The sequence below is a fragment of the Clupea harengus genome, chromosome 4, assembly GCF_900700415.2.
Source record: "Clupea harengus chromosome 4, Ch_v2.0.2, whole genome shotgun sequence".
Taxonomy (NCBI): Eukaryota; Metazoa; Chordata; class Actinopteri; order Clupeiformes; family Clupeidae; genus Clupea; species Clupea harengus.
In genome coordinates this window covers 10,058,258-10,083,698 of record NC_045155.1, presented here as the reverse complement: position 1 = coordinate 10,083,698, position 25,441 = coordinate 10,058,258, and the positions used below count along the sequence as shown (strand labels likewise).

General features: G+C 41.0%; 1 protein-coding gene across 6 annotated transcripts; it reads left to right on the top strand.

The window, feature by feature from the left end:
• Positions 1-18,538: 18,538 nt before the first annotated feature.
• Positions 18,539-25,351, top strand: lemd1 (LEM domain containing 1). Of its 6 annotated transcripts, none has more exons than XM_031566131.2 (10): positions 18,539-18,908; positions 20,983-21,082; positions 21,459-21,599; positions 21,719-21,771; positions 22,140-22,205; positions 22,769-22,846; positions 23,019-23,111; positions 23,311-23,397; positions 24,253-24,317; positions 24,646-25,351. In XM_031566131.2, the coding sequence occupies exons 2-10, from the start codon at positions 21,001-21,003 to the stop codon at positions 24,956-24,958; spliced, it is 978 nt and encodes a 325-aa protein (XP_031421991.1). In that variant the 5' UTR covers positions 18,539-18,908; positions 20,983-21,000; the 3' UTR covers positions 24,959-25,351. The 6 variants fall into 6 exon arrangements, with proteins under 6 accessions (XP_031421991.1, XP_031421990.1, XP_012690558.2 ...); XM_031566130.2 differs by having other exon boundaries at positions 18,542-18,908; positions 20,977-21,082; XM_012835104.3 differs by lacking the exon at positions 18,539-18,908 and adding an exon at positions 19,493-19,810.
• Positions 25,352-25,441: the final 90 nt, after the last annotated feature.

Here is a 25,441-nt window from a genome sequence, read left to right as displayed (position 1 = left end):
GGCGATAAGCCTGAGTGTTCCAGAACCGAACTCATCGGCTTCTCCAAGGTCAGAAGATGGAGCACGCCTAGAACCGCGGTGATGGCAGTGTTGTGCCTCCAGTAGTATAGAATTGAGTTTTCCTAGGCTGTTGAGACCTCTTATGAGTCTAATCCATCTCCACTGAAGCACTTCAAAAAGCCCTGCAACACTGGAAGATGGCAGTGAGGCTGCAGGGTCAATAATTTCATGTGTTGTCCCTGAGGAGTTGTGGCCAGCAAGAAGTTTATAGCAGTGTTCTATTTAAAGGGGAGTTTTTTTTATAGCTATGTGACCAAACCAGAGATTTTTCCCAATACATATATTTAAAAGATTTGATGTGTTTAGTATTCAGCCTCACTGCCACTAGAATGAGAGTGTTTGAAAACTCCTCATGCACCATATCCACATAGGAGTTGTGTTTAAAACTCATATTCTCTTCATAATCTTCTTTACAAAAAAATCACATCAAGAGTGTTCACACTTTATTTTAGTAATTAAATAATCAAAATTTCATGTAACCATTTTATGCCTACTGTTTTGGTGGAGCTCATTTTCAGAATTGGCCTTGTGTTGTCATCCCACAAATGGTGTGGAAGTTCTCCATTGGGGTTTCATGAGGTCAGAAGCATCACTCAAGGGGTGTTGACCAAAATTACACTAAAAGTGACTGCATTAGCTCGTAGCTCATAGCGCTGGCAGCAACAGAGTAAGCAGAGCTACCTGGTAAATCACTCTTACAGAATCCACCAGGGAAAACATACACATAATTTCCCTGGAGAAAAGCTTTCGGTGCAGCTTCATACTCAGGTTTCAACAAATACAGTATATCCAAGGAACCTCTGATAAAATGGATCCAATGACAGCACTGCCAATTCCGACCTCCAAGAGCACAGTGATGTTGACTTAATTGGTTTTCAACCACAGTGTTTCTTTTTTGCATCACCTTAAATATTCCTCAAAGATTGCTGATTTGCCCAGTGAAAAATGTAATTAATTCTGATACGATAGATATGACAACTGAGCGTGCAAGATTTTGGCTGGCGCCAGATGGCTAGTTTTTCCCAAAAACATTTTTTACTTTACATGGTAAACATGCTGAACAACATTTCAGTTCACTCGGCTGAAGGTCCAAGGCCTTTGAGCCTTGACAGTTGAGTGGTTAACACAAAGTTTAGAGTAGGCATTCAGGGAATATTTGTCCAATATTCAGCAGCGATGTTACATTTAAATTACATTTTATAAACTATCAATTTTACCAATCAAAACCGTTTCAATATTAAGATGATAAAGTCTTGAATACATTCATCCATAATGTGCAACTATTAAACTGAGTATCCCCTAAAGTGCAAAGTAAACTGTCAGACTAACAAGCCAAAGTTTCTGAATCCTCTGGAGTAGGCCTCTCTGGAGAGAAAATATTGAGCACAGTAGACTATCTGAAGGCATTCTTCTCCAGCTGCAAGCAGGCTTGGCAAACACTGAGCAACCCAACATTATGTACGCACAAACAGTAATCATTGCTACTCTGAGTCACAATGCATGTATGCAGGTGGTAAGGGAGCTACACCTCATGAATAAAAACAAACCAATGTTTTTGCACAAAGTTAAGGAAGGCCAACATGCTTTTTGTTGTAAAAAAAATTGGAACAATGTCTTACTTGGCTGAGGTCAATATGGAAGGAATCCACATTCATACATACATGTAAAATTTGTCTCTCAACAGTATATCTCAATGTATCATACCATATCCACATCCACAAACCATACAGTAAGTGCACATATGTTTTTCATGCTTTCGTACCACATTGAAAATCAGTAAATATTCAAAAATGATCAAAATGGTCTTACAAAGCTGCACAGCCTGAAAGATTTTCTCTGTGTCTCAAAGGTGTGTAAACACAGGATTTATTTTGGCAACCAAAGGCAGGTGTGTCAATTCGTTTTTTTTAGACATATTGAATTAATAATATCTCTGGTTCCCGGTGCCTGAGCTAAAATGGTCACACAGGGGAAATGTGATATGGGATAATGTTTGCTAGCACATGGTGCAAATATGTCTTTTTTTGTTTGCTTACACGGTTGTCAACAGTACACCTTCCTTCTTACACGGTTGCCAACAGTACACCTTCCTTCTCGGTCCAGAACTAGACAGTAATGATTAGTAAATACTAATACTTAATAAATGCTTAACATTTCTTGGCTAAATCATCCATTCGCATTGACAAGGAACTCATGATTATAACTATTTATTTACTCGAACCCCACGGATGTTGTTTCATTACCAATGCCTACAGAGACCAAATTGTGTTTTGTGTCTCTTGTGTTTGTAGTAGTTTTGTGCCATTATGCTAGGGAGAGGACGGGATGATACCGAAAGCTAGCATGTGTCTGCGCTAGCAGGTGTCATCTCAATTTGACTAAAATTGGAAGTTAGAGTTGTGCATAAGATGTGGCTTTATGTTTGATTTACATGCATCATTACAAAAAGTCTACATGTATATGCATGACAAAAGAAACTTGTCAGGATAATTGTTAGTGATACAGTTTCCATTTCAGACCTATCCGGGGTTAACAATTCAGGTTCAGAGATCTTTTACACTAATCATGTTAAAAAAAAGGCATATCTGAAAGCAAATAAAAAATGTTATTATATCAACACAAGCACATTAATGTTCTCTCTCTCTCTCTCTCCCTCTCTCTCTCTCTCACATTCAATCAATCTATCTATCTATCTATCTATCTGGATGAAGTTAGAAGGTTCTTGTGGTTAATTTGGCATCTTCTCAGCCAATTATGCTTCATGAACAGCTGGAGAAAGCACACTGGCAAAACATTAAAACTCACTTGAGACAGGCAGATGTGCCTTGATGTCAGATGTGACTTGAAAGATTGATGTGCTGGTGAGCAAGGTCAAAACCTGACTTTTTTTAATGTTAGCATTCTTATAAAATGATGAAAAGCAATGGGTTTTGATTAACAAATGGTGAAAGGCATAAATCTTGCCTTAAACAATTCTCACTGAACCACAGCTATGGCTCGTCCATGTGGGCAGGTGGGGCAGTACCCCACCAAAAATGAATCCACTTCAAAATATAGATTCTTAAAATAAAAGTTTGATCAATTATCGTTTGTTAACGTACTCAATTAGACCTTTAAAAGTAGTGAAGCATTTTTTCTTACTATGTTTATAAGTTGCGAAAACAATGATTGGGCGTTTAAATGTTTGAGTATGAGGTTCACTTTGCACATTGCTCGCCTCTTCCGCTACACTTAGGTTTCATGTGGGACAGAGGTCGTCTCTGCCCAAAGCAAGTCCTCAGTGTCCCACAATTTCCCCATGTAAATCTGTGGTCAGATATGGAACTGCAGTTTTAGAGAAAACATTACACAGGAGAGAAGCCCTCGATCAGCTGCAGGCAATAGGACACACATGCTAAAGTTAGCTCACATGTAGCAAGCAGCTACTGCTGCCAGCTAGCTTTAGGCTCTGATACACCAGGCATCTTCAACTTGCACAGTAATGTTAAGCCCCTTTGTGTCGACTCTTCCTGACCATATTGCACTTTGGGTAGACACATGAATTTTGTTTATTCCAAATCAGATGTTTATTGTGTGTGGTCATGTATAGAAAGGGTAGGCAGGACACTATCTTGGGTGACTAGATATAGACTTGAGTGGAGTGCTGCGGAAGACCCTGAGCTAAACCACAATACAAAAAGGTGGAAGAAAATAAGTTTATCAACAGACAGAAACATCTGACAAAAACAACCATTAGCGTTTGACAATATGCTTTACAAAACAACTTGGAGCATTAATTTTTCCATTTATGCACCTGCCCATCATCATTTGAGTAACACCCAATGGCGAAATTAAGCAATTACAACACATAGCATTCTGTCAAGCAGCACATTTGTACAGTATGAGCTGCACATTGCAAAATATAAAACTTGTGCTCGATGAAACTTGGTAGCACCTATTTCTCTGGTCACATTCCGCCACTGTTGAACCTCCTTCTTACACGGAACTGGCACGGAAATGTGAATATGTTGTAATACTGTCTTTGTAAATTCAAGTAAACTGGGCTCACTATCTGTTTCTTATAGCAGCTGAAGTAGTAAAACTGGTAACACTAATAATACTGATATTCACTTATATTCAAAAGAGCTTGAACATAACCGAAATAGGAAACAAATCTTTATGTGAGAATTGTTGAAGATTTGCACGCAGGTTTAAGGGGAGTCAGGAAAACAATAAGCATGTCAGTCACTCCAAGGAAGCACCTGGCATCAAATGAATCTGGCCCATACACTGTTCCCCAAAAGTGGACCCTCTCTCATTCTGCCACCTTAAATTAAAGTTCAGCAGAGCTTTGCTGCTTGGCTGACCAGACTGAGAGAGAGGGGCCTCCGCTTCAGAAATGCACATCGTCTGGACTGTGGCGAGGGAAATGCTGTGTGACAGGCTGTTCGCCATGCAGTTTGGCAGGATGGGGCTTTTCTTCAATTGGATATACGGGGGCCAGCAGCAGTAGTTATCCATTCCCATTTTTCACGCCCTCACCGATGCAGGATTGGACAGGCAATGGGCAGAGGAAGTAATGGTTCAGGGGAGGCTGTAATAGGAACAGTTCCACAGCACTAACAATGGGATTTCTATAAATACAGAGGCTGCCATGGATTTGTGGGTAGGAGCCATTTATTTTAATCACTATCTATGAACACAAGCAGGCAATGTAAAACAGAGTGTACAAACACGCACAGACACACACAAACAAACACACACACACACACACACACACACACACACACACACGCACGCACGCACACACACACACACACACACACACACACACACACACACAGACACACACACACACACACACACACACACACACACACACACACAAACAAACACACACACACACTCACTCACTTATTCACCCACTCTCTTTCTCTCTGTCACACACACACACACACATTATCCACAATTCACACACACACTTCTCCACAATTCACTGGGACAATCAATTTAGAGCCAAGCAGTAAGCATGAAAGGCAATGGTAACACACTGCTACAACTCTTGGAGTCACCACAACCTCCGACTGTAATGGTAACATATCTCTGTCAGACTTATTCAAGAGCAGGGTGAACTTGACATGCTGAGCTTCGTTTCGCTGAAATGTCTAAGAGTGGATTCGGTGGGCTGGCTGCAGTGGAGCGTAATTTGTGAAAGTGACACTGAACTCGGCTCCTTCCCTTCTCCTTCGCCATCTTCTCAAGCGAGATACTAGAGCGATTATACCTTTCTTTTTTAGAGCGTGGGAGAGAAAAAAGGTAGAAAAAAAGAGTAACGGGATAACAGAGGATTAGTTCCCATGGGGGGAGACGGATTTACTAAATAGGATGTGACAGTGTTTTCAGATTGATGTAGGAAGAATTTAATGCCGAGCAAGCACAAAACTGCACCTGAGCTATCTGCCCTCCGAGAGCAGACAGCTGCACTCATTTGCACAAATAATATCCCCGATCTAGCTCACATACCAGACATTATTATAGGAGATTTAAAGAAGAGAACTGTAGAAGTTTAATCACATCATTACAGTGCACATATTCAGACTGTACCTAGAGTCAGAGGGTTGTAATTTTGTTTCATTATTCTGTGAGAATATGGGTTAGAGCATACAGCACAACCAATACAAAACCCACAACATTTTAGCCAACAATAGTCTAGTTATTTATTTGTTGTGTACATGTTACTGTCTTGAACAAAGCTGGCTGCGTTACAGTAACATTTGTGGATCGTCTGAAAGATACTGCATTTGCCCAAGAAATCTCTCATTTGGGCATTTGCGTTTAGTGGTGTCAATTACCACTGACTTTGCTTGGCACATAATACCGCTTAACATGCATCCAGACAGACAAGGCCTGCTTTTGATGAAACAGAAGATACAGTAATTAGAAGACTTCAGCTCCTCTCCTCCTTTCCCTCCCTCTTTCTCTTTCAGTCTCCCTCCCTCTCTCCCTCTCCCCCTTCTTCAATCCCTCTCCCTCCTTCCCTCCCTCTCTCTGTCATGCAGTAGGGTAGCGATGCGTGTCTCAGGGAGACCCAGTGAATAGTAATGAAGTGAGCTGGAGTGTCTATTTCATGGGGGGGGGGGGGGGGGTGGATGGTGGGGTGGGTGAAAGAGAGAGAGAGAGAGAGAGAGAGAGAGAGAGAGAAAGGGTGGGGGCTGTGAGGGAAATGGTGTTTTCTTTAAGTGCCGTTGATGCGGTGAAGGTCTGTGTGAGTACAGGAGACGCACACAGTGGAGCACAGAAGGATGCAGAGAATGGAGGCAGTCAAACTAATCCCCACCCCTCTTCACATTCTTACTCCCCTTCCCTTCAACCTTCATATCCTTTCTCTTTTTTCTCTCCGTTTCCCTCGCACCCCGTCTCTCTCCAGTCATGTGGAGAAAGCTCGGCTCAGGATGGCACACTGTGGTATCTTCACTTCTTTACCACTCTTTAATTATTTTCTGGTAGGCTCTGTATCCCAGTGCTCTTTCTCTCTCTCTCTCTCTCTCTCGCTCTCTCTCTCTCTCTTTGCTCTTGTTGTCCTGTAGGAGTTCTGCAGTGTAAAGGCTGAAGAAGGGGAAGGAAAGTGAATGTGGCTCAGAGAAAGGGGGAGCACCTGCTGTCTTCATCCCCTGCACCAAGCGCAACTCTCCTGCTCCAGATTTTTCTGTCACGGACGGATTGTTATTTCAGACCAAAGAAAAGAAAGAAACATGATGGACATAAACTCTGAAGATCACAGGATTCCTTTTGGTTGTTTATCTTTTTCTATCCCCATCTTAAAAAAGAAAAAAAAGAAAACGCTCAACAACGAAAAGGCTAAATGGGGATAGAGCGCAAAGAAACTTCAATTCGTCTTTTTTCAAGGAGAAACTTACAGCAACAGAAAAAGCAAATAGAAGAAGTACGGGGGGTGGCAGGGGGATTAGAAAAAAGAAAACCGTCGAGACCTAATACTTCACTTCTTGGTTGGCAGAAGGGTAAGATATAGTCCGGATATACAAATGAACAGTATTTAAGTCAGGTGCAATTCATGAAGATGTTTTTTAAGTTAAAGAAGAGGAGAATTTACGGGATTACTGAAAAACAGCACATCCAGAAACTGCTTACAGAGATCAACCAGAGTTCCTGGGTTGAAAGGAAGGGGAATTTCACAATAGACCCCCCTCACTGTTTTATTCTACTCATCCCAGAAGCCGGGGATCGCTGCCAAGCCTGAAGCACAAGGACTCTCATTCAAAAAAGTAAGAAAGGAGCTTGGTAAAAGGCAGGGCCCATTCTTTCTCTCTTCTCGTCTGCTTTTCCCCCTCGATTTCCCCACATTTTCATTTCACCAGTAGATTCAGCATTTTTTTTTCTTAACTTATTCTTAACTTCTTTATTACTCCTGAGCAAGAAAAAACCTACACATTTTGAAAATAGATGAACATGCCTAGAATTTGCTAAAAAAAAAATTCCATCGTGTTCAACCTGTTCCCTCTACACAGCTTTCATTTACCTGAACTCCTTTAAACTCGTTCACCTCACATGCTTCCCTCCCTTTCTCATACAAATTCTCCCTCCCTCCCCTCTCTCTCTCTTTCCCTTTTCCTCTTGCCCTCCCCCTCCCTCTAGCCTGGCTTACTTGTTAACTCAGCCTCTCTCCCTACCTATTGTCTCTCCATACAGTATGAGGGCTCGGAAGATGCTGCGCTTTCTCCAGCCCAGGCACCGGCAGAGGATGGCGAAGAGGAGGTGAGTGTAAAATTAAGAGTGATGCTATATGATATTTGGCAGCTGTGTGGCTTGAAATACGTACGATAGTGTCCACAGCATGATAGCATGGGGTGAGATACAATGGGGATATCGAACACAAACTGACTACCGTAGTGTTAGAGCCTGGAGAAGGGGGCGGAGAAGGGCAGATGCACAAGAGAGGAATGTGTAGTTTTGTGCGCTCAGACTGGCCGTGAGGTGCAGACCGTACATGCGCTAACAATGGCAGGGTTTCAGGGTGAAGTGCTCTTGTCTTTTTAGTGGAATTTTAATGAACCACTGCATGCCGTTTTATTTTTCTCCCCTGTCTAATTAGGATGGCCAGAATGAGGTGAATTTTTACCTAGAGTGGGTGAGACTGAGGAGTAAGGTTTTTGTTAAAGTAGTTTGTGTTAAATCAAGGCTGATTGCACAGTTTTGATAAGTGTTACACAAAGGAATCTCTGAGCCATCCCCTAACCAGGAGGGAAACCATAAAGGCTTTCAGTGAATTGAAGAGCTATGCACTTGATCTTATGGTAATTATAGATCTCTGGGTTTGCAATGTTTATCCATAATCCTACACAAACGGACACCTGGTATTTGATGATGAATAATACACAGGCTCTGTCTGCTGTTCTCCACCTTTCTCTCTTCCTCTCCCTGTGCACCTCTCTCTATTTCACACATGAACATCTGGTATGTGACAATTACTCAAATTGGCTCCCAGTGGAGTTGAGACACAGAGGAAGTCGGGGATTAATCTAATCTTCCCTGTGCCTGCGATTCACCCCTTTTGTTAGGAAAAAGTTTAATATTTTTGCCCTCATAATTTATGCTCGGACACGCATGAACGAGCTTCCCGGGGGTTAAAGGATCAGTAGGGTTCTGTCATCCCCAGCCAGTTCGCTGCACTGGATGGAAACTTAATGAGGGAGAGGGTTAGGTCCTTTCCTTCTTGTGAACAGAATTGCCCGGACACTCAAAAGCGGTTGATGTTCTATGCCAGCTCTGGTATGGCACAGAGTCGTAGGGAACTGGTGGAATTGTGGGTAGGACCAGGGAGAGCAGAGAAGGAACTTGGTCAATGGCCAACCAAACATACTCATGTTCTAGACTACTTTACAAACTGGAGGGCAGGACTTTGTTTCAGATAGGGTATTTCGTCACAGGTGCGCAATTGTAATTTTTCAGCATTGTGTCTAACATGCAACTTGATGAAAGGGGTGAGATTGAAATTGTATTTGATTTAAAAGCAGTTTACTTGATTCAATGTAATCAACTGAATGATATATCTGTTCACTTATTCATTTGAAATCAAAGGGTTTGGAACTAACGAGAGCTTGTGAAAATATTTCAATGTTCATTTGATTTTAAGAAGACATAGGAAATAAATAACCACAATACAGAAATAATGAGGCAGATCTCTCCTCCCGGCTTTGCCGCCAAAGCCTGAACAAACATTGTGTTCTGCTTTCCCTTCCCTCCTCTTGCGGTAAATCAAATACGCTAGAGCAAATATGCTATAACAGCACTGAGAATGTCAATTTATCCAGCACCACATTTCGCCTGGCCCATCCATCTCTCTTATTATTGTCTCAGTGAGATAGATCAATATTTTGGTTTCTCAAAACAGAACTGTCTTGAGTCATGGGTGTGGTTAACAGTGATGAGTCCGTCGTGATTTATTTTCAGCTTCACAGTCAGTGAACATACACCTGTTTTCCCCCCACATTGATAAGAGCTGATGCAAAGATAGAATGGGCAAGAGGAAATGGAGAGTTGCACCAAAATATTTAGTTTCATGTCTTGTCTACATCATTCTTGTAGTTCTGGTTGTTTTTTCTATTATTTACCTAAACCAAAGAGAAAGATAGGATTGCCAAATAGAAATACAAGCAAAGCTTTAACACAAAAAACATTTTTGCTAGCCAATACTTATCATCCAGATGTGTCATATTTATGGTTGAATAGGCATTCATCAATGTTCCCCTTGGGCACTCATCTCCAAATCCACTTGTATAGCGTGAGCACATTATGGTAATTTTACACCATTAGGACAATATTAATATCCACATTCACACATTTTGAACCCCCACAGATAGATGTGGGTATCGGGTGACAAGTACAAACACAGTTCATCAGACCACTGCGCAGACAGCGCACCAAGATGGATGAGCAGCCTGCCGCCTGTCCGTTCTCATTTCCAGAGAGACGGCTGACAGCCAGAGATGGTGAAACAGGGGGTTGTGGGGGGGATTAGCGGCGGTGTGGTGGGCTCCACCAGCAGCTGTTTAAAAGGTTCATAAAAAAAACATTCATTAGATTTCTGTAGACTTGCGCTCCTGGTAATGCCAACACAATAAAAACAAAAAAACAAATACAAAAATAGGACCTCCTCGAATTCTCAAGGGTGGGCCACTAAAACACATGGTGCCGTCATAAAACCCGATGCAGGAGCATTTCAAACTGTGAGATTGGTAGAGAAGGTGAATGGCGATTGCTTCCCATCATCCCAATTCCATATTCAGTCTGTGTGATTGTAATGCACCAGCACTGAGCCTTTATACCACAGGCGGCTGGAAGTCATGCTCAGGACTTGCCTGAGAGCCCCACAGGAGGCTTTGTGTTCTCAGAGGGAGGAAAAAAAAAAGAGAAAAAGAGAGAGCCCTGCTTCAATGGGGCTTTTGTAGTGAATAGCAGGGATGTAGAAAGCATTGACAAATACCTGCTAGTCCCCTCTCACTCTCTCCCCATTACCCAAGCCCCTTTACCTTTCAGCTATGCACAGGATACGATGTCAACAAATGGAGTCTCTGTCCCTCTGTCTCGTCCCGTGTAGTCCATGTCTTCTCTCTAGGAAAATAAAACACTGGGCTTGGTTCACCTGCAGCAAAGGGAAAGCAATGTTATTGAGGCAGAACATGAGTGAAAGGGAGGAATGCGCTCTCACGGAGCTTTAGGGGAGATAGGGGGTTCATAGATTGTCCAGTCTTTTAGAAATTGGGATTTGTTTTTCAGTCTTTAAGTAGTGCTAGATCTGGGGAACACACTGCAAGTATGGTGAATACCGCGAGGCGACTGTAAATGATGTAGTCTTTTAGATCTGACTGCCATCCTTGCTAAGCCTTTATTTTGTATTGTCAAACCTGCACTTAAGAAGGATTAAATATTAAGTAACTGTCATATGATTTGCTATATTTTCATAAGAAAACAAAAAATTAACTGCCACTATAATGGGGGAATCAGAGTTGTACATCAGGTGTTATCTACATCTACAGAGATATGGATAACTGTTTAAACACAGGAATAATGTCATGAAATTTGAAATGCAGCAGTGTGCAATGTCAGTGGGTGGGAATGACAAAACGGCGATTTTTTGGTCATTCAAGTGCAAGATTAAAAAACTAGTGCTATGCCCCTGAAATATCAATAGGAGGGCGTGACTGTCAAATTGTGTCCAACAGAAGAAAATTACAGCCTGAGATTCATACACTGACAAACAGGATGGAGAAGATAATGGCATGTTTAATGACAAAGAATACTTTTGTCCAGAAGAATAAACAAGCCAGAAAAGAGTGGATATTGTGTTCCAGTATTCAATTGTTAATAGTGTTATGACATTTTAATTGCACCTTATATGCAGAGACAGGGCTCATCTCAAAAGCATCCAGAAATTATCAGGGAATAGAAACAGACATTAACATTGATACTCTGTCCACAAGGTAGGAAGCTACTACAATTACTGCTAAACTTACATCTGACAAGAATATCCTGGCGAGAGAAGGGTTTGCTGAAAAATATGCAGCAAAATCAATGGGAGTGGTGTGTCACAATGTGTTGGGGAAGGGGAAGACATTGGTCATTAACCATGATTGTTGGTCATGATTGTTGGAGATATTAAAGATGGCATAATACATATTTTGGGGCTACTAATGTTCTACTAATACTAATGATCTTCCTTCTACTAGTACGATTGCTATTTCTTCACCACCATTTTAGTCTACACAATAAAGAACAAAACAAACCAGCCTGGCTATACCTACACTGTATATCCCCTGTTCATTTTTTTCCAAATAACTCTTTTGAGTTCTCCTCCGGCTCTTCCTGTGGTTGAGTAGTGGGGCTGTGTCTTCATTCAAAATACAACAATGTCATATCTGTTGATCAGGGTATTCAAAAAAGATGCTGCTATCAAAGGAATAAAGCTGTGGAGAACTTATCAGGAAGTCACATAGACCTTTGTTGAGGTAAAGTTACATCTCATCTCCTGATTGGGTTTGGCAAGTTTGATTTATTGTATCTACCAAGCTAGCTCTGCACTGTTGTGATCTCTGTGTTTGGGGCATGAGCTGCAAGGGGATCCTGTCACTTATTATAATTTGGATCAATGCTTGTTAGCTATGCTCCTAGCCCAATTTGAATCAAGTGGAACAGCTCCAGACCACAATGATGACAGTGAACGAAGGTTCAGTGTGTTCCAGGTTTATAACCCCTTCAACCCAAATAAATCCTCCTTGAGTTTCCAAACCACAATGAATGCAATACAACTTGTGGAATGGCAATGTCAGGTTTGTTGAGAATGAGTAAAGAAAAGAGGCTGAACACACCTTTAAGAAGAGTTAATAAATCTACAGGGAAGCACAGGGAGTACTGAGACTTGTTCTGTCCCAAACGGAACATCCACAGTTCGGTTTCTTGAGGCGAGCCCACAAAACTACGGCCCCCTGGAACGTTTTCCCCGGAGCTGTTAGCACAAAGATTCTGTTAATTACCCAAATCTGCCCTGTTCCCAGGGCACCGGTAATGATCACTGAGGTCATTCTCAAATCTTTTGTCTGAAGATCAGAAAGTCAGGAAGAGGCTTGGTACTGAATAGAAACTCATGTTTACGTAATCCCTGAAGTATGCTGTAGCTGTGGCAACTACAAACCCTTTTCATTAGCATCGTACCTTTTTCTTTTGCATAGTTACCAGTGTTTCATCAAAGACTACTCCTTTAATGCCCTTTGGGACTGAAGGGCTTGCAGACAGATCTTAAGAGTGTAAAACCAAATAGTGCTCAGAGGTGCATGGGTTGAGGGGGAAAAGAAATAAAAAAATCATTCTCTGAGGAGTTACTTAAAAAAGAATAATGAGATACAAACGCTTCATGCCTCCCAGGCCAGAAAAGGCTGAATAATACTCATTCTTTTGTTTAATTATTCATGTTGATGTGAGTTTTTAATCTTCTGCTCTGCCTGCAACTTTGCCCAATTTTTTTTATTTCCTACTGTGTGGCTCCTGCGAAGAAAATGATACAGTGAGTTACAAGACAAATCGAGACGGCATTTAGCTCTGCTGGTGTTTTGCGACAAGCCATCAAAAACAAGCGAGTGAGAAGGCAGTTCAGAGTATTTTTGTTCACTTGTGTTCTATGGCTTTCTATTCCTATGTGATGGTATCCCGATTCTCATGTAGGGTTGAAAGCCATTGGATACTGTGTGGCAAATCATCAAGCAAGAGAATGCAGACACAAACAACGAGGATCAAACACACAGAATGAAATGTATTTAAACACACAATCCGAGCCAAGCTCTCTGAGGTAGCAGCTTATTTGAAGGGGACTCCTCAAATCTCTGAAAGATGAAGACAGCAGTGCCAAACTCATACAATTATCACAGGGACATCTGAAGGCGAGTCACAAATGAATTTGGTAAGCTAGGAGAGTCTAACTGAAAAGAAGCCAGCTGTTAGCATATAGAACTCCCACTGTTGCACATGGGGAGTCTCTTCAATTGTGAAGCTGGCTGTGTAGGAGAGTCCCTAACAAAAATGTCCCCAACAAAACTGAATCTTTATAAATAAGAAACATATTTTTTTCTTTTCCTCAAATATTCGCAATACTGATTCTCTAAATAAACTGCCTTGCGTATGAGAACCTGTGCTGAGCAAAGTGGGATACAATGCTTGGGAAAATACTGAACTAGAACTAGCCAAAACCCAATAGGATTGCCTTGCAAGCAACAGCAGTAGTACAGTTGGCACGGATGAAAACAACCCGTTTTTCTGATGTATTTTTGTTATACATTTGGCAATGTTGTGCTATAAAAGCTGTTCTTACATTTTTTTCAGAATTTCCAACACAGGGCACAAAACCACACTGAGAGTAGTCAGGATGGCTAGTGGGAGTGACAGGTGAGTGTATATCTCCTTCACATGATCATACATCATCTAAATAAATCTTTACCTACAAAAACGTAAAAAAAACTGAAAAATACTTTTCTTGCATGGTTAATGCTTATGTTGCTGTTTGACTGTTACAGAACAGCTCTATCAGGTCTATTCATGTTGGCCCATATGGTTCATGGTCCAAATATATCCATATTTCACTTCATTCAGTCAGACTGATTGTGCCTCTAGGGCCAAACAATAATTAATATGCTAACATTTTCTCAGCTGACATAATGCTGCAAAGCCCTGCTTTGCGATAAGGAATGTGAAGAGGACTGACAGGCATTTATTTTCTAATGAGCAAAGCTTCACAACACCCTGCCTTGTTTTGAGAGGGCAGAACTGAGGTGGCTGCAATCTACAAGATGTGCTAGTGACAACTTCTTTAAATAGGACACCATCACTGTCTATGTCTCAGGCACATAACACAAAATACTCATGCATATGTGCATGCACACAAACACACATACACACAATGTTGTGCAGACTTGCTATGCTTGTCTACATGCTTGAAGGGTGGAGCCAACTCTGCTCTTGTAGCCAGTCCAGCCCAATGTCTTCCTCATTAACAACTGCTTCAGAACTACATGTACCCCAACTTAACCCTCCTATTTCTAGTCTTCGTATGTTAAGAAAAAAAGGCAACCTCACTGAAATATTTCATACTTTATAATTAGAATTCAGTGCTGTGGTAGCATTATAACAGCACTGCATATTACTCAGTTGACTGACCACTGTTTGATGTTCAGCATATATCTCTGACTGCAAAAATGAAGAGCAGCAGGAGAGCTCAAGTTTACCCCCCCTTTTGCATTTCAATTTCAAGTTTCTCAGCCAACATGAAAACACAAAAGCGGTGGGGGGGAGAGAAGGCAAAAAAAAAGAAGAAGAAGCAGAGAAGACAACACGGGTTCATGCACGGCATATGCATATTGATGAGTGAACAAGAGCGCACGCTAATCTGGGCAGCAAGTGAAGCATTTGGAGAACGATGGTTGGAACAAATCAGACCACATTCACTTGGGAAAAGGCACTGGCACTACAGAAGAAAAGCCCTCACAACTGTGGAATAAACAGCCAGAGCAGAGAGTGTCTCTGCAACCAGGGTGATTGTGCTGCCGGGGTACATCAAGGAGATCGCGACTGTGCTATGCATGGCACGTTTCTAGCTGGGCAATTCCTTCTGGACTGGAAAACCTTATTAGTGCGACTGGATAATCCTTGGACCAGAAGCTCAATCAGGGAGCAATATTGGTTTATCATAGGCCCTTATACATGCCTGATGAATAACTAATGTGGAACCATGAGGGACTTCAAATTAAACATTTCATCAGACACCATGGAGGTTTAATCCGTTTTATAAGAGAAGAATAAACAACAAAGCGGAGAGACTATTTGTGTAAAATTTTATAAATTTGGACCGAAATCTTGCTGTTCTCATGTGCAGCTTTAAGGAGAAAGGGCCATCTCTGTTAAACTCACATCACAGATCACTGATATTTGAATTTAAGGCCTACATATTCTCAAAAATACCTCTTTACCCACAACAATGGCATAATCCCAAGGCACGTGAAGATTGTGTTTCTCAATTTAGCTTTCTATTCTACCTTTTTCTGCCCCTCTGTTTGGTTCGACTTGATCTTTAGATTATTATGTCTGTATTATGTCTGCATACAGTGTTTGTGAAAGGTTTTTTCCCCCCACAGACGATATGATACACTTAGACTTCACCGATCCACATGAAACTTGGCATGATTCTAGTCCCACGTGGCTGATACGGAATATAAGGTTGTGTCCCTAGGTGGCCATGTCCCTTCATGCTAATGCCCCCTGAAGTGGACTAGGCTTAAAGCACTTTTTGAGCAGCAGCTCAACAACTGTTTAGTCACAAATTACGAAATCTTTATGGCAAGTTGGCCTGGAGCCACATTACCCTAGCTCATTACAACTTATTAGTCAAGTAGTGCCACCTAGTGAATAATGCAAAACTCTACAGCTTCGCTAGTCAATATCTTGGGACGTAAAGGTTCAAACTGCAACTGACAAATTTCAATTTCTCAAGAAAGGCTTAAGCTAAAATGTTGACATTGGGTATGCTTATACTTGGCAACATTCTTTGTATGCTAACCCTAGATTTTGTCTATAGAGGGCACTACAACTTCTTATACTTAGCTACATTTGCGCACATCTCCTAAAGTTCCATTTGGCTTGCTCAACAAAATGTTACCTAAGGCCAATGAAAATTCAGAAGCTAATACATGCTTGTGTGAACGGCTAATCTTTATGGAATTTTGTAGGCTAATTAATAAAAGTATATAGAAGTATTTTACCCACTTTCAAATAAATCATCCATAAGATGTCGCTACAACAAGTAACACCATGTTTTCCTCTGTTCCTCTGACATGGTTTGGTCTATCTTCAAAATCCATTGTAACTTTAAATCCTTACGGAACATTTACAAAATCATTCAGTCTTTCACTTTTTGGAGCATTTTGCATATTGGGATTGGAGCCCAACGGCTGCTGCTTGCAGACCTCTGTCCTGGGCATGCACAGGCGATCATATAGTGTTTACTGCTTCACACCGTTTTAGTGTACAGTCAACACAATCCCAAAGTGTAGTTCCTTACATTTTTGGAAACCTTGGGATCTTTCCTATTTAGTGCTGTTTAAGTAAATAACCTTGGTTTATAGATTCAAAAGAATGCTAGTGTCTGAAATATATATGGGAGTAAAAATGTGATAAAGGTAAGTAACTGCACATTACTTTAAAACTTCTATTCACTGTGTCTTCACGGAATGATGGTTTATCCATGACACTTTCAGGTCAGAGTATTTTCTTGGGACTAAAGACCATATGTTATATCAGTTTTACAGCAGCCACTTTTGATACTTGCAGTCCATATTGGTGTCAGCCTCCTCATATCGGTTTTACCAATATAAGTTTAAATGCACCCTCTTCTGTTTACCCAACGTATGGCTTATTTGTTTTAGTTAACCCCATAATGCCTATTGTATCATATTTGCTACATTCGTTTTTGAGATGTCTACGTCATTATGATCAATACTGAAAACCCCCCTGTATGCAATCTGAGACGTCTTCTGCCCTCTGGTGGATTATCTGTGCACTGCAGGTGCACTGTAGGCAACAGTGGGCCTTTTAATGCTATATCTGAAATGGCTGCCTTTATGTAAGTCACATGTATTTGCCAAGGAAATCTTTGGCAATTTTGAAAAGAATAACGTTTATATTGTTACTAGTGCTGTCAGTTTAACGCGTTATTAACGGCGTTAACGGAAACGCATTTTAACGCCGTTAATTTTTTTATCGCGAGATTAACGCGATTTAAAAAAAAAAAATCTTTTTTTTTTTTTTTTAGATTAACGCTCTTTTTGGAAAGTTTACTTTTAAAAGTTTTGTTGTGCAAAAGAAGCGAGCTTCACTGTTGTCTGAAAATGTCAACAGGCAGCTGGCTGAAAGCAAAGAACTAGTAGGCTTACCTTTTATTGGTAACCTAACTGTTACGGTTAATTGTTTCTGAAATAAGAGGCCTGACTGCTATGTTCCCAGCAAACTTGAAACAAATTAAATATTAAGCCATGGTTTAACTGCACTATAGGCTCAGTCCTTGTTTACCTGAAATGTGCACTTTCTAATTTTATTTTGTACCGCCCTGTTTGGCAATGTTGGTTTTCAATAAAATAAAACATTTGCATAAAGCAAGCCAATCCACTTTTCCATGTTGATAAGGGCATTAAAATAAAAATAAAATGATGGAAAAAATGAATAAATGAAGGGACATTTAGAATAGATAAAAATTTGCGATTAATCGCGATTCATTTTGAGTTAACTATGACATAAATGCGATTAATCGCGATTAAATATTTTAATCGTTTGACAGCACTAATTGTTACTAATATTTCATTATAAAAATGACTGTATTGAAGCAACTTATAATGACTCAACATTTCATACTTTATTTTATAGGAAAATCTGAAAATGTATGTATCAAATATGATAGAGCAGGCATTTAAGGTAAATATATCAAGTATGAAATAAGAAACAGCAAGTATTTAGGGAAATGTATCTATTAATCCCTCTGTTGTCTTTGTATTGCAATTCATGATGCTGACAGATCATATCTCAACTCTTTCATGACACAAAACTTGGTATATGGATTCAGGATCCCTTCCTGAGGTGGTGCAAAAATGTTGATTCATTTGACCACCGGAGGCACTGTAATAGTTTTTTTTTTGCCTCCAACAAGCTGAAATAAAATATTTGGAGAAAGGTTCCTGTTTGAAAAAAAGAAAAAAAAAAAACATATGAAATATTCCAAAATGATCTAAATGCAATAAACAATATTTGTTTTTGATTCTAAAATGTAAATGTTTGTGATCAATACGTTACCATAAAGGCCAAAAAACATCATACATTTAAATGACAATGTTTGTGTTTTTACATTTTTTAAATGTTCTGGCTAACATTGGATGTGTCAGTCCTTACATGGTTAAATGACAAGTTTTTATGAATTGAAATTATTCCGTCTTTTTATATATTTTTCAGAACTGTTTTTCGTTCCTAGCTTCACTTGATTCTTGCCTGTTCTCTCACCTTTTGCAGAAGTCATATTATGCAAGGCTATGGAGTATATCTATTATCTAGTATTTATTTCCAGATTTTCTCAGTCAAAAAGATTCACAGTTCACGCCATTGTTGATAAATCATATGACCATCACTGAACCAACCCATACAGAGATGATGAGATCGAAATTTCATTGGTAGAGAAAACAGGGCTTTCATTTAAAGGCGGGTAAACATCACCACAGGTAAAAAGCCTGGTTTGGATAATCCTACAAAATCAGCTTCATATCTCTTATTTTGTGAGTATATGATGTACGAAATGACTTGCTTAAACTCATCCCACAACCGAATAGCCTGAATATGACCTGTTCACTTAAAAAGGTCACGTCTCAAAAGGTTAAATTATCTGGTTAAACTAGCTAATGTTACATTGGTTAGCCAACTGCTACCTTAACGTTGTCTTTATCCAGAGGGATATGTCAGTCAGTTAACTCTTCAGTCACAAAATGCCTTAACTACACTAATGTTACCATAAAGATTTTGAATTTAACATCCTGTCATCTTAAATCCCATCGTCAGTATAGCCATAGAGGAGTGGGCACACGGAATGAATCCTCTGTACCTAGCTAGCAAAGTAGCCAGCATTTTCCAATATTAGCCAAATAATAGCTTAGCTTTGGTATCGGTCACACCATCAGATAAATTCCAAAACAATTTCTGAACATTAAGGAGAGAACACACAAAACAGTCTATTAATGTCCACATTATGTTAACCTTCAATCAATTATTTAGATGATTCTCATATTTTACCAACTGCCCGACCTCTCATGTGCCTTCATTTAATTCATGTCATCCGTTTCCAAGACAGTTCTTGTGTTGCCACAGCTGTCAGAGCGGCTGCTTGCGCCGACTCGTGAGTGTCAGTAACAGTCAGTTACCATGAGTATTTGTATTTGCTGGGTGCGGGGCTGTGCTAGGTTTCGTTGTTAGAGGCCCAGTCATGCCGGTGTTTTTGGAGGATCCTTCTGAGTTCTCGAAAGAGAGGCTGAAGTCAGAATTAATTGCGCACAATGTAGCGTTGCCTCCAGGTGAAAACAAGAAACAAGAATATCTAGAACTCTACCTGAAAAACGTTGACACGAAAAATGCTGCAGATTTCTCCAGCGATGAGGAGGAGGAACTGCCTGTATCGGTCGACAGCGTGAGTTTTCGATCACTTTAGTCTCAATAAAACATAGCTCTAACTGATTAACACGTGTTAAGCCGCAAATCACTTACTTGCTTACAATTCTTTGTATTGCCAAACTATTCTACCTCTCGCGGTGATTCCAACTTTACAAAAGCCTGAACAATATTTGATTAGGAAATCTTTACATAGCCATATTTGATTTCGCCATGCATATTTATTCCTTGATATGTTTTCTCATGCTACTAATCAAAGTAATTTAAAAAAGGGTGATTATTCGAGCTACATGTGTTTACTGAAAGAGAGGCATACCGTATGTTTTTGTCTATTACAACAACAATGGTCCTAATCATAATGTGGAATGCGCTTGCAAAGTAGCAAAGTAAGTCTGTTTGATCCAAAATAAAGTCCCAGCCAGGGAGTTTAGTAATGTGAAAATCAGACTACATGAATGGCACACTACGTGTGTAGACACTGCAGTAGAATATTGTACTTATTTTTTACCCTGTTGCCATATGTATTCAGGGTCTCCTTCTTACACAGGCTAAGTGTGGTGCAGCAGCTGTTGCAGACCAGCAATGCAATTGATATGCTGCCCTCCTGTCAGGTCAAAGCCCTGCTCTTCCTCGGCAGGCAGCTCTAAAATGGTGCACAGGGGTGGTGCCTGTCAAATGTGGGTCACCCCATAACTCCCAGACAGGTGTCAGATTTAAAGCGTTAGCTATGCACGGCAAAGACTGTACCTTTTCAACAAGAAATTAGTTTCAAATAATTTGCCCCTGTCAAGTCAACACTATGGTTGGTGTTTTAAAGCCATTTTTCTCTATAGCCCTTTCTTGGTGTCTTGCCCTCTCCATTTTGAAATGGTTTGAAGATCCATGTTTTGTTTCTGCCTTTCTCAACGGACTGCAAACTAGAGATACACAAGCTACTTGAAATAGTGGTAATGGATATTTTGTGTTACTTTCCAGTACAAGCATTAACCCTAGGTGCTGTCTTTGGTCTAGTTTGACCGGTGATTCCCCACTGAAAGCCACAGACTCTATATGAGCTGTGGAGCTCCTTGGTGGTTATTGGCATAACATTTTCATTGTCAGGCGTTCCACTCTGGCTCGCTGCCCCTTAAATGGCTGGCTGATTGACTGTCTGCGCTGCCTTTCTTTTTGTCCTTCTCTCGGCAGGAGCAGAGGGCAGAGGAGCCAGACATGCGGGACCTGAGCCGACTGACCGATGAGGATCTCAAAGCATACCTGCGGCAGCACGGTTTCCAGGCCGGCCCCATCACTGGTAAGGTGCCTCTCCCAGCCAGATCAGTGGGTCATAGCTACGGAACATTGTCTCTCTGGATTCTATCAGGATATTTACATACTGTTGAAGCTTACACGCACACACTTGCATTCTCTCTCTCTCTCTCTCTCCCCCTCCCCCTCTCCCTTCCCCTCCCTCCTCTCTCTTTTTTTCCCTCACTGGTATGGATAGATATTAATTGAGGTCAAATGAATATTCACATTGATGACATTTCAAATATAGAAAGGGATTGATGAATTACAATCTGTTCAATTTTATATGAGCCATTAATATGGGTATTTCAATCTTTCTTTTTTTTTGTGAATGTTTGTTCGTATTTCCAACTGTGTTGAGTCGTTTGTTTTGCTTTTGTCAGCTACAACGCGGTACGTCTACGAGAAGAAGCTTAAGAGACTGATGGAGCCCAAGAGTCAGGCACAGAAGAACGGTTCAGAAGATAAAGCAGTGTACTCTGACAGTGAGGAAGAGGAGAATGAAGAGGAGCAAGAGCAGCCTGGTACAATGGGACCTCACTCCTGCTACCATTTTAATTGCCTTGGCATTAATAATTTATCTTTGATATACGCATTTGCTTAATGCATGCTCTATTGTATATTACATTTTTCTGCGGTCTAGATCCAAGTTTAGAGACTGTCACATGTGTGGAGAAGGAGATTGCCAACAGTAAGGTGAGTGGAAAGATGCCATGTTACTAGTCAAATTTGACACCCTAGTAGAGTAATGATAATGCTATGTTGGATGTTGGTTTTGCTGTGGTGAGGTTAGTGAGTTTTCACTTGAAACAACAGTTCTGTCAAAGATGGTGCTCCAAGAAACCGGCTATAACATGTTCAGTGCTGCTCAGCTCCGTGTGCAGAGATTTCTGTGTTGCCCACAGCGCCATCTTGTGCCAGAAGGCAAACACTGTCTGCAGTTTAAAATGCCTTCAAACACGCACTTCCAAAACCCACACACATACCACAGACTATGCTCTCTGGAGCCTGGCAGATAATTGTATTGCATCTGTTGTGCTGTTGCTATTTTCCACGTTGAACAGATGGAGACCCACAGTATGGCTGACTATCACTGGTATCCTCAGTGTTTTATGCCACCCGCCAGACTGGTAAATATGTCATTACCAGGAATCTTATTTTCTATCGCAATATGTTCAAAGATGTGAATACATATTTTTTTTCTTTCCCCCATTGAAATCACAAATTGCATGGAGCGCATCCAACTGATATTTTCTGTAACAACTGAAAAAGTCCTCGATAGAAGAGAGATCAGATTAACTATTTTTCGTTACTAAGACCCTGAAATCTACCTGAAAACATCTCCCAATTGCATCTGGATTAGAATAATAAATGCTTAAGGCAAGCACCTGTTAAGAATTAAAAAAATTATAATTTCAGCTCGCCACATTTTTTTCAAGTTCTAAACAGCCTCTATTTCCCCATTTCATATGTTCGTATAAATGCCTATAGAGCTCAGTTTGAAATTCATAATAAATATTCCAAATTCATAGTTTGTCTCTAATGAATTTGGTACACAAGCTGGATGGCATCTATGAGCATCTATGTTTACTTTGTCAAGCTGTCCCCCCCCCCCCCCCCCCCCCCCCCCGTTGGCTTTTAAACTGCTTTCCAACCATAGGACTGTTTGAAAGTTCATTCGTGCTTCTTGCAGGTAAAGCGGCCAAAGAAATCAGCGGAGCCCACTAGCTCAGCTCCCTCCACATTCTCTGTGACTGAGCTGGTGGAGAAGGGGAGTTGTAGTCCTTCCTCTTAAATAAATCTGTTGGTGGTGTTGGTCTCCCGGTGGGTTGTGTTGGGTTTGAGTTTGGCAGCACTGTGGTGTGGGCTGTTCATCGCTAGGAATAGCATTAGGAAGTGCACGTTGCTCCTAATAACAAGACCTGCCTCTACACAAACTATAGATTGAGAGGAGGCGGTCTTCTATCGCAGAGCCAGAGCCAGAGTGGGAGAACAGTTGGAATCGTGAGCGGAGACCAGAGTCCTGTGGAAGGCGGGTCAGTAGTGGTGCTGTGGAACTTTTACTGGTCGGAATGAAAATAAGGAATTACCTATAAACCTCTTACATATTCAGTCAACGCATTTACATTAACTGCAGGTTCCATGTATTTGGAGTTTGGAGTCTGCATTTTTATCAATTTGTGAGAGCAGGCGGTGATTTCAATGTGTGGTTTTGTTGTGCTACATGTCCATAAGCCCCTACAGATGCTGGATAAGCTTACCATGACAAACACGTCCCTACTCGACACTTCACCGATGTCAACATTCCGACATCAGATGGCAGTACTGGTTTTATTCTTAATTAATCTTATTCAATTTTCCTACAAACCTGTTTCTTCTCTTGGATAACCTTTTTATTTGGGGCTAGGGTCTCAGTTCTCCCTTGTTCTCTATGCTGTGGTTGTTTGGGCTATCTGCACCTGATATGAACAGTTTTCATTTTTCCACCCATCTCGGAATTTCATGCTCCACTCGGTCAGACTGGAGTTGCAACGTGTTTACGTTTCAGAAAGTGGTAGGGGGAAATCAAAAGGTCTCTTTTGTTTGCTACACTGAGCACGTCATTGAACACTTGCAGGAACTTTCTGGAAAGGTGGTGTTGGAGTTTTTTTGAGTCATCAATTTTGATAGATTTTTTGGGTTGTGCCAGTTTTTATGTAAGGCCAGGTTTTTTTGGGTGGTGGGGGGTAGTAAGCAAGCTGGAGAGGAAGTTTGCCAGACTCTATACTCTCAGAGAAAAAGTTGAGTCACAGACAACCATTTAAGCTTGTGTGTTTTTCACGGATTCCTAATCCTTATGTATTAGTCAAGAGTGACCTGGATTGCAATCTGTGCTGTGTGTTGAAGCCTCATATGCTGTTTGGTCATGGGATGGAATTCCTCAGTGGATGTAGCTGGAGCTGCACCTGCTCTTTGTTAAAGAACTGAAAGTTGCTGTAGCTATAACTAAGGCAGCAGGGACCATGGTTAGTGCAATTATTAAAACTGCTTTAGCAAGTTTCACACTGATCACATTCTGGTGACCTTTGTGTTTACTTCCATGTCACCTGGGTGGGGTAATGGCGTAGCTCTTCCCTGATCTGTGGTTTGAATCTCGCTGGCCACTTGTTCTCTAATGGCTGTGTTCTACATGTTCAGGTGCCTGTCACAGATGTCCTCATGGAGATCTTTCCAGAGACAGAAAAGACACCAACTGGCATTGTGTAAGTGAAGCCTCCACAGAAACAGCTGCTCACGCATTCACAAATCAGATCAGGTCACATAAAATCTGTTTAAACTTGACAAAGTTGCTGTCGGGACGAAAACAAAACAAGTGCATACAAGATATCTGAAAGTATTTGTGTTCACAGTAATCCCCATGAGGGCTAATTACCTTTTAAACTAAAGCTAGCTCTCATTTTAGCTTAGCTAGGTCAGCATATTGCTATTGTCAGTTTTGTGGCTCTAAATTGTTGCTAAAACAGCTTTCCCCCCCCCCACCAGTTTTCCACACGCTTTAATGCTACATCTTTACTTCCCCTCTTTCACTAGAGCAACGCGGCGCCGGCCAATAAAGGGAGCCGCAGGAAGACCGGTGAAGTTCAAGTACCCGGACACCCCACTGAGCCCCAAAACGACAGGCCAGCAGGAGGTGCAACGCCACAAGTTCCCGATCTGGGTCCAGCTACTCTGCTTCCTCATCGTGACCTTGCTGTTGTTAGTCACCTACTTGGCCACGGAGGACACACTGAAGAGCTCGCTGACGCTGCTGCTGGACAATCTCAACGAAGTGCTGGCAGCGCCCAGCGTCGAAGATGCTCCCTTGATAGCCGACGCTGCTGTGCCCCTTCTCTCAGGGGAGTAGAGGGCACATTTTTTTTATAACTCTTAATTTTTTTTAACACCAACTAATTTCCATCGCCCATCATCAAATCCCATCTCTGGATTCAGCTAGAGATGATATCATTGTGCCTTACACAGACTGTGAAGCAGACAAAAAGCACAGACGCCACATATGAACTTGAACTGAATGTCACATTGCTCATTAGGTGTTTAGCCTGTGTGGAGCCTTTTGTCTGGAGGAAAATCAAGGGGATCAAAATAATCAACATGGTCTTATTAGGTCTCAATAGGTCTCAATAGCAATATCATTTTTTGAGTCAGTTTACAGTTTGACATTCATTTTCAGGTGTTTTTGACTTTTTTTGATGTTATGTTCTAATGATTTTGATGTTCCTGAATAAAGTATTTGTATATCCATTTCTAGTGTACGTGTGTGTGTGTGTGCATGCGCTGTCTACTGTATGCAAACTTCCCTTCTTTTATGCAAACAACGCGGTTGATGGAG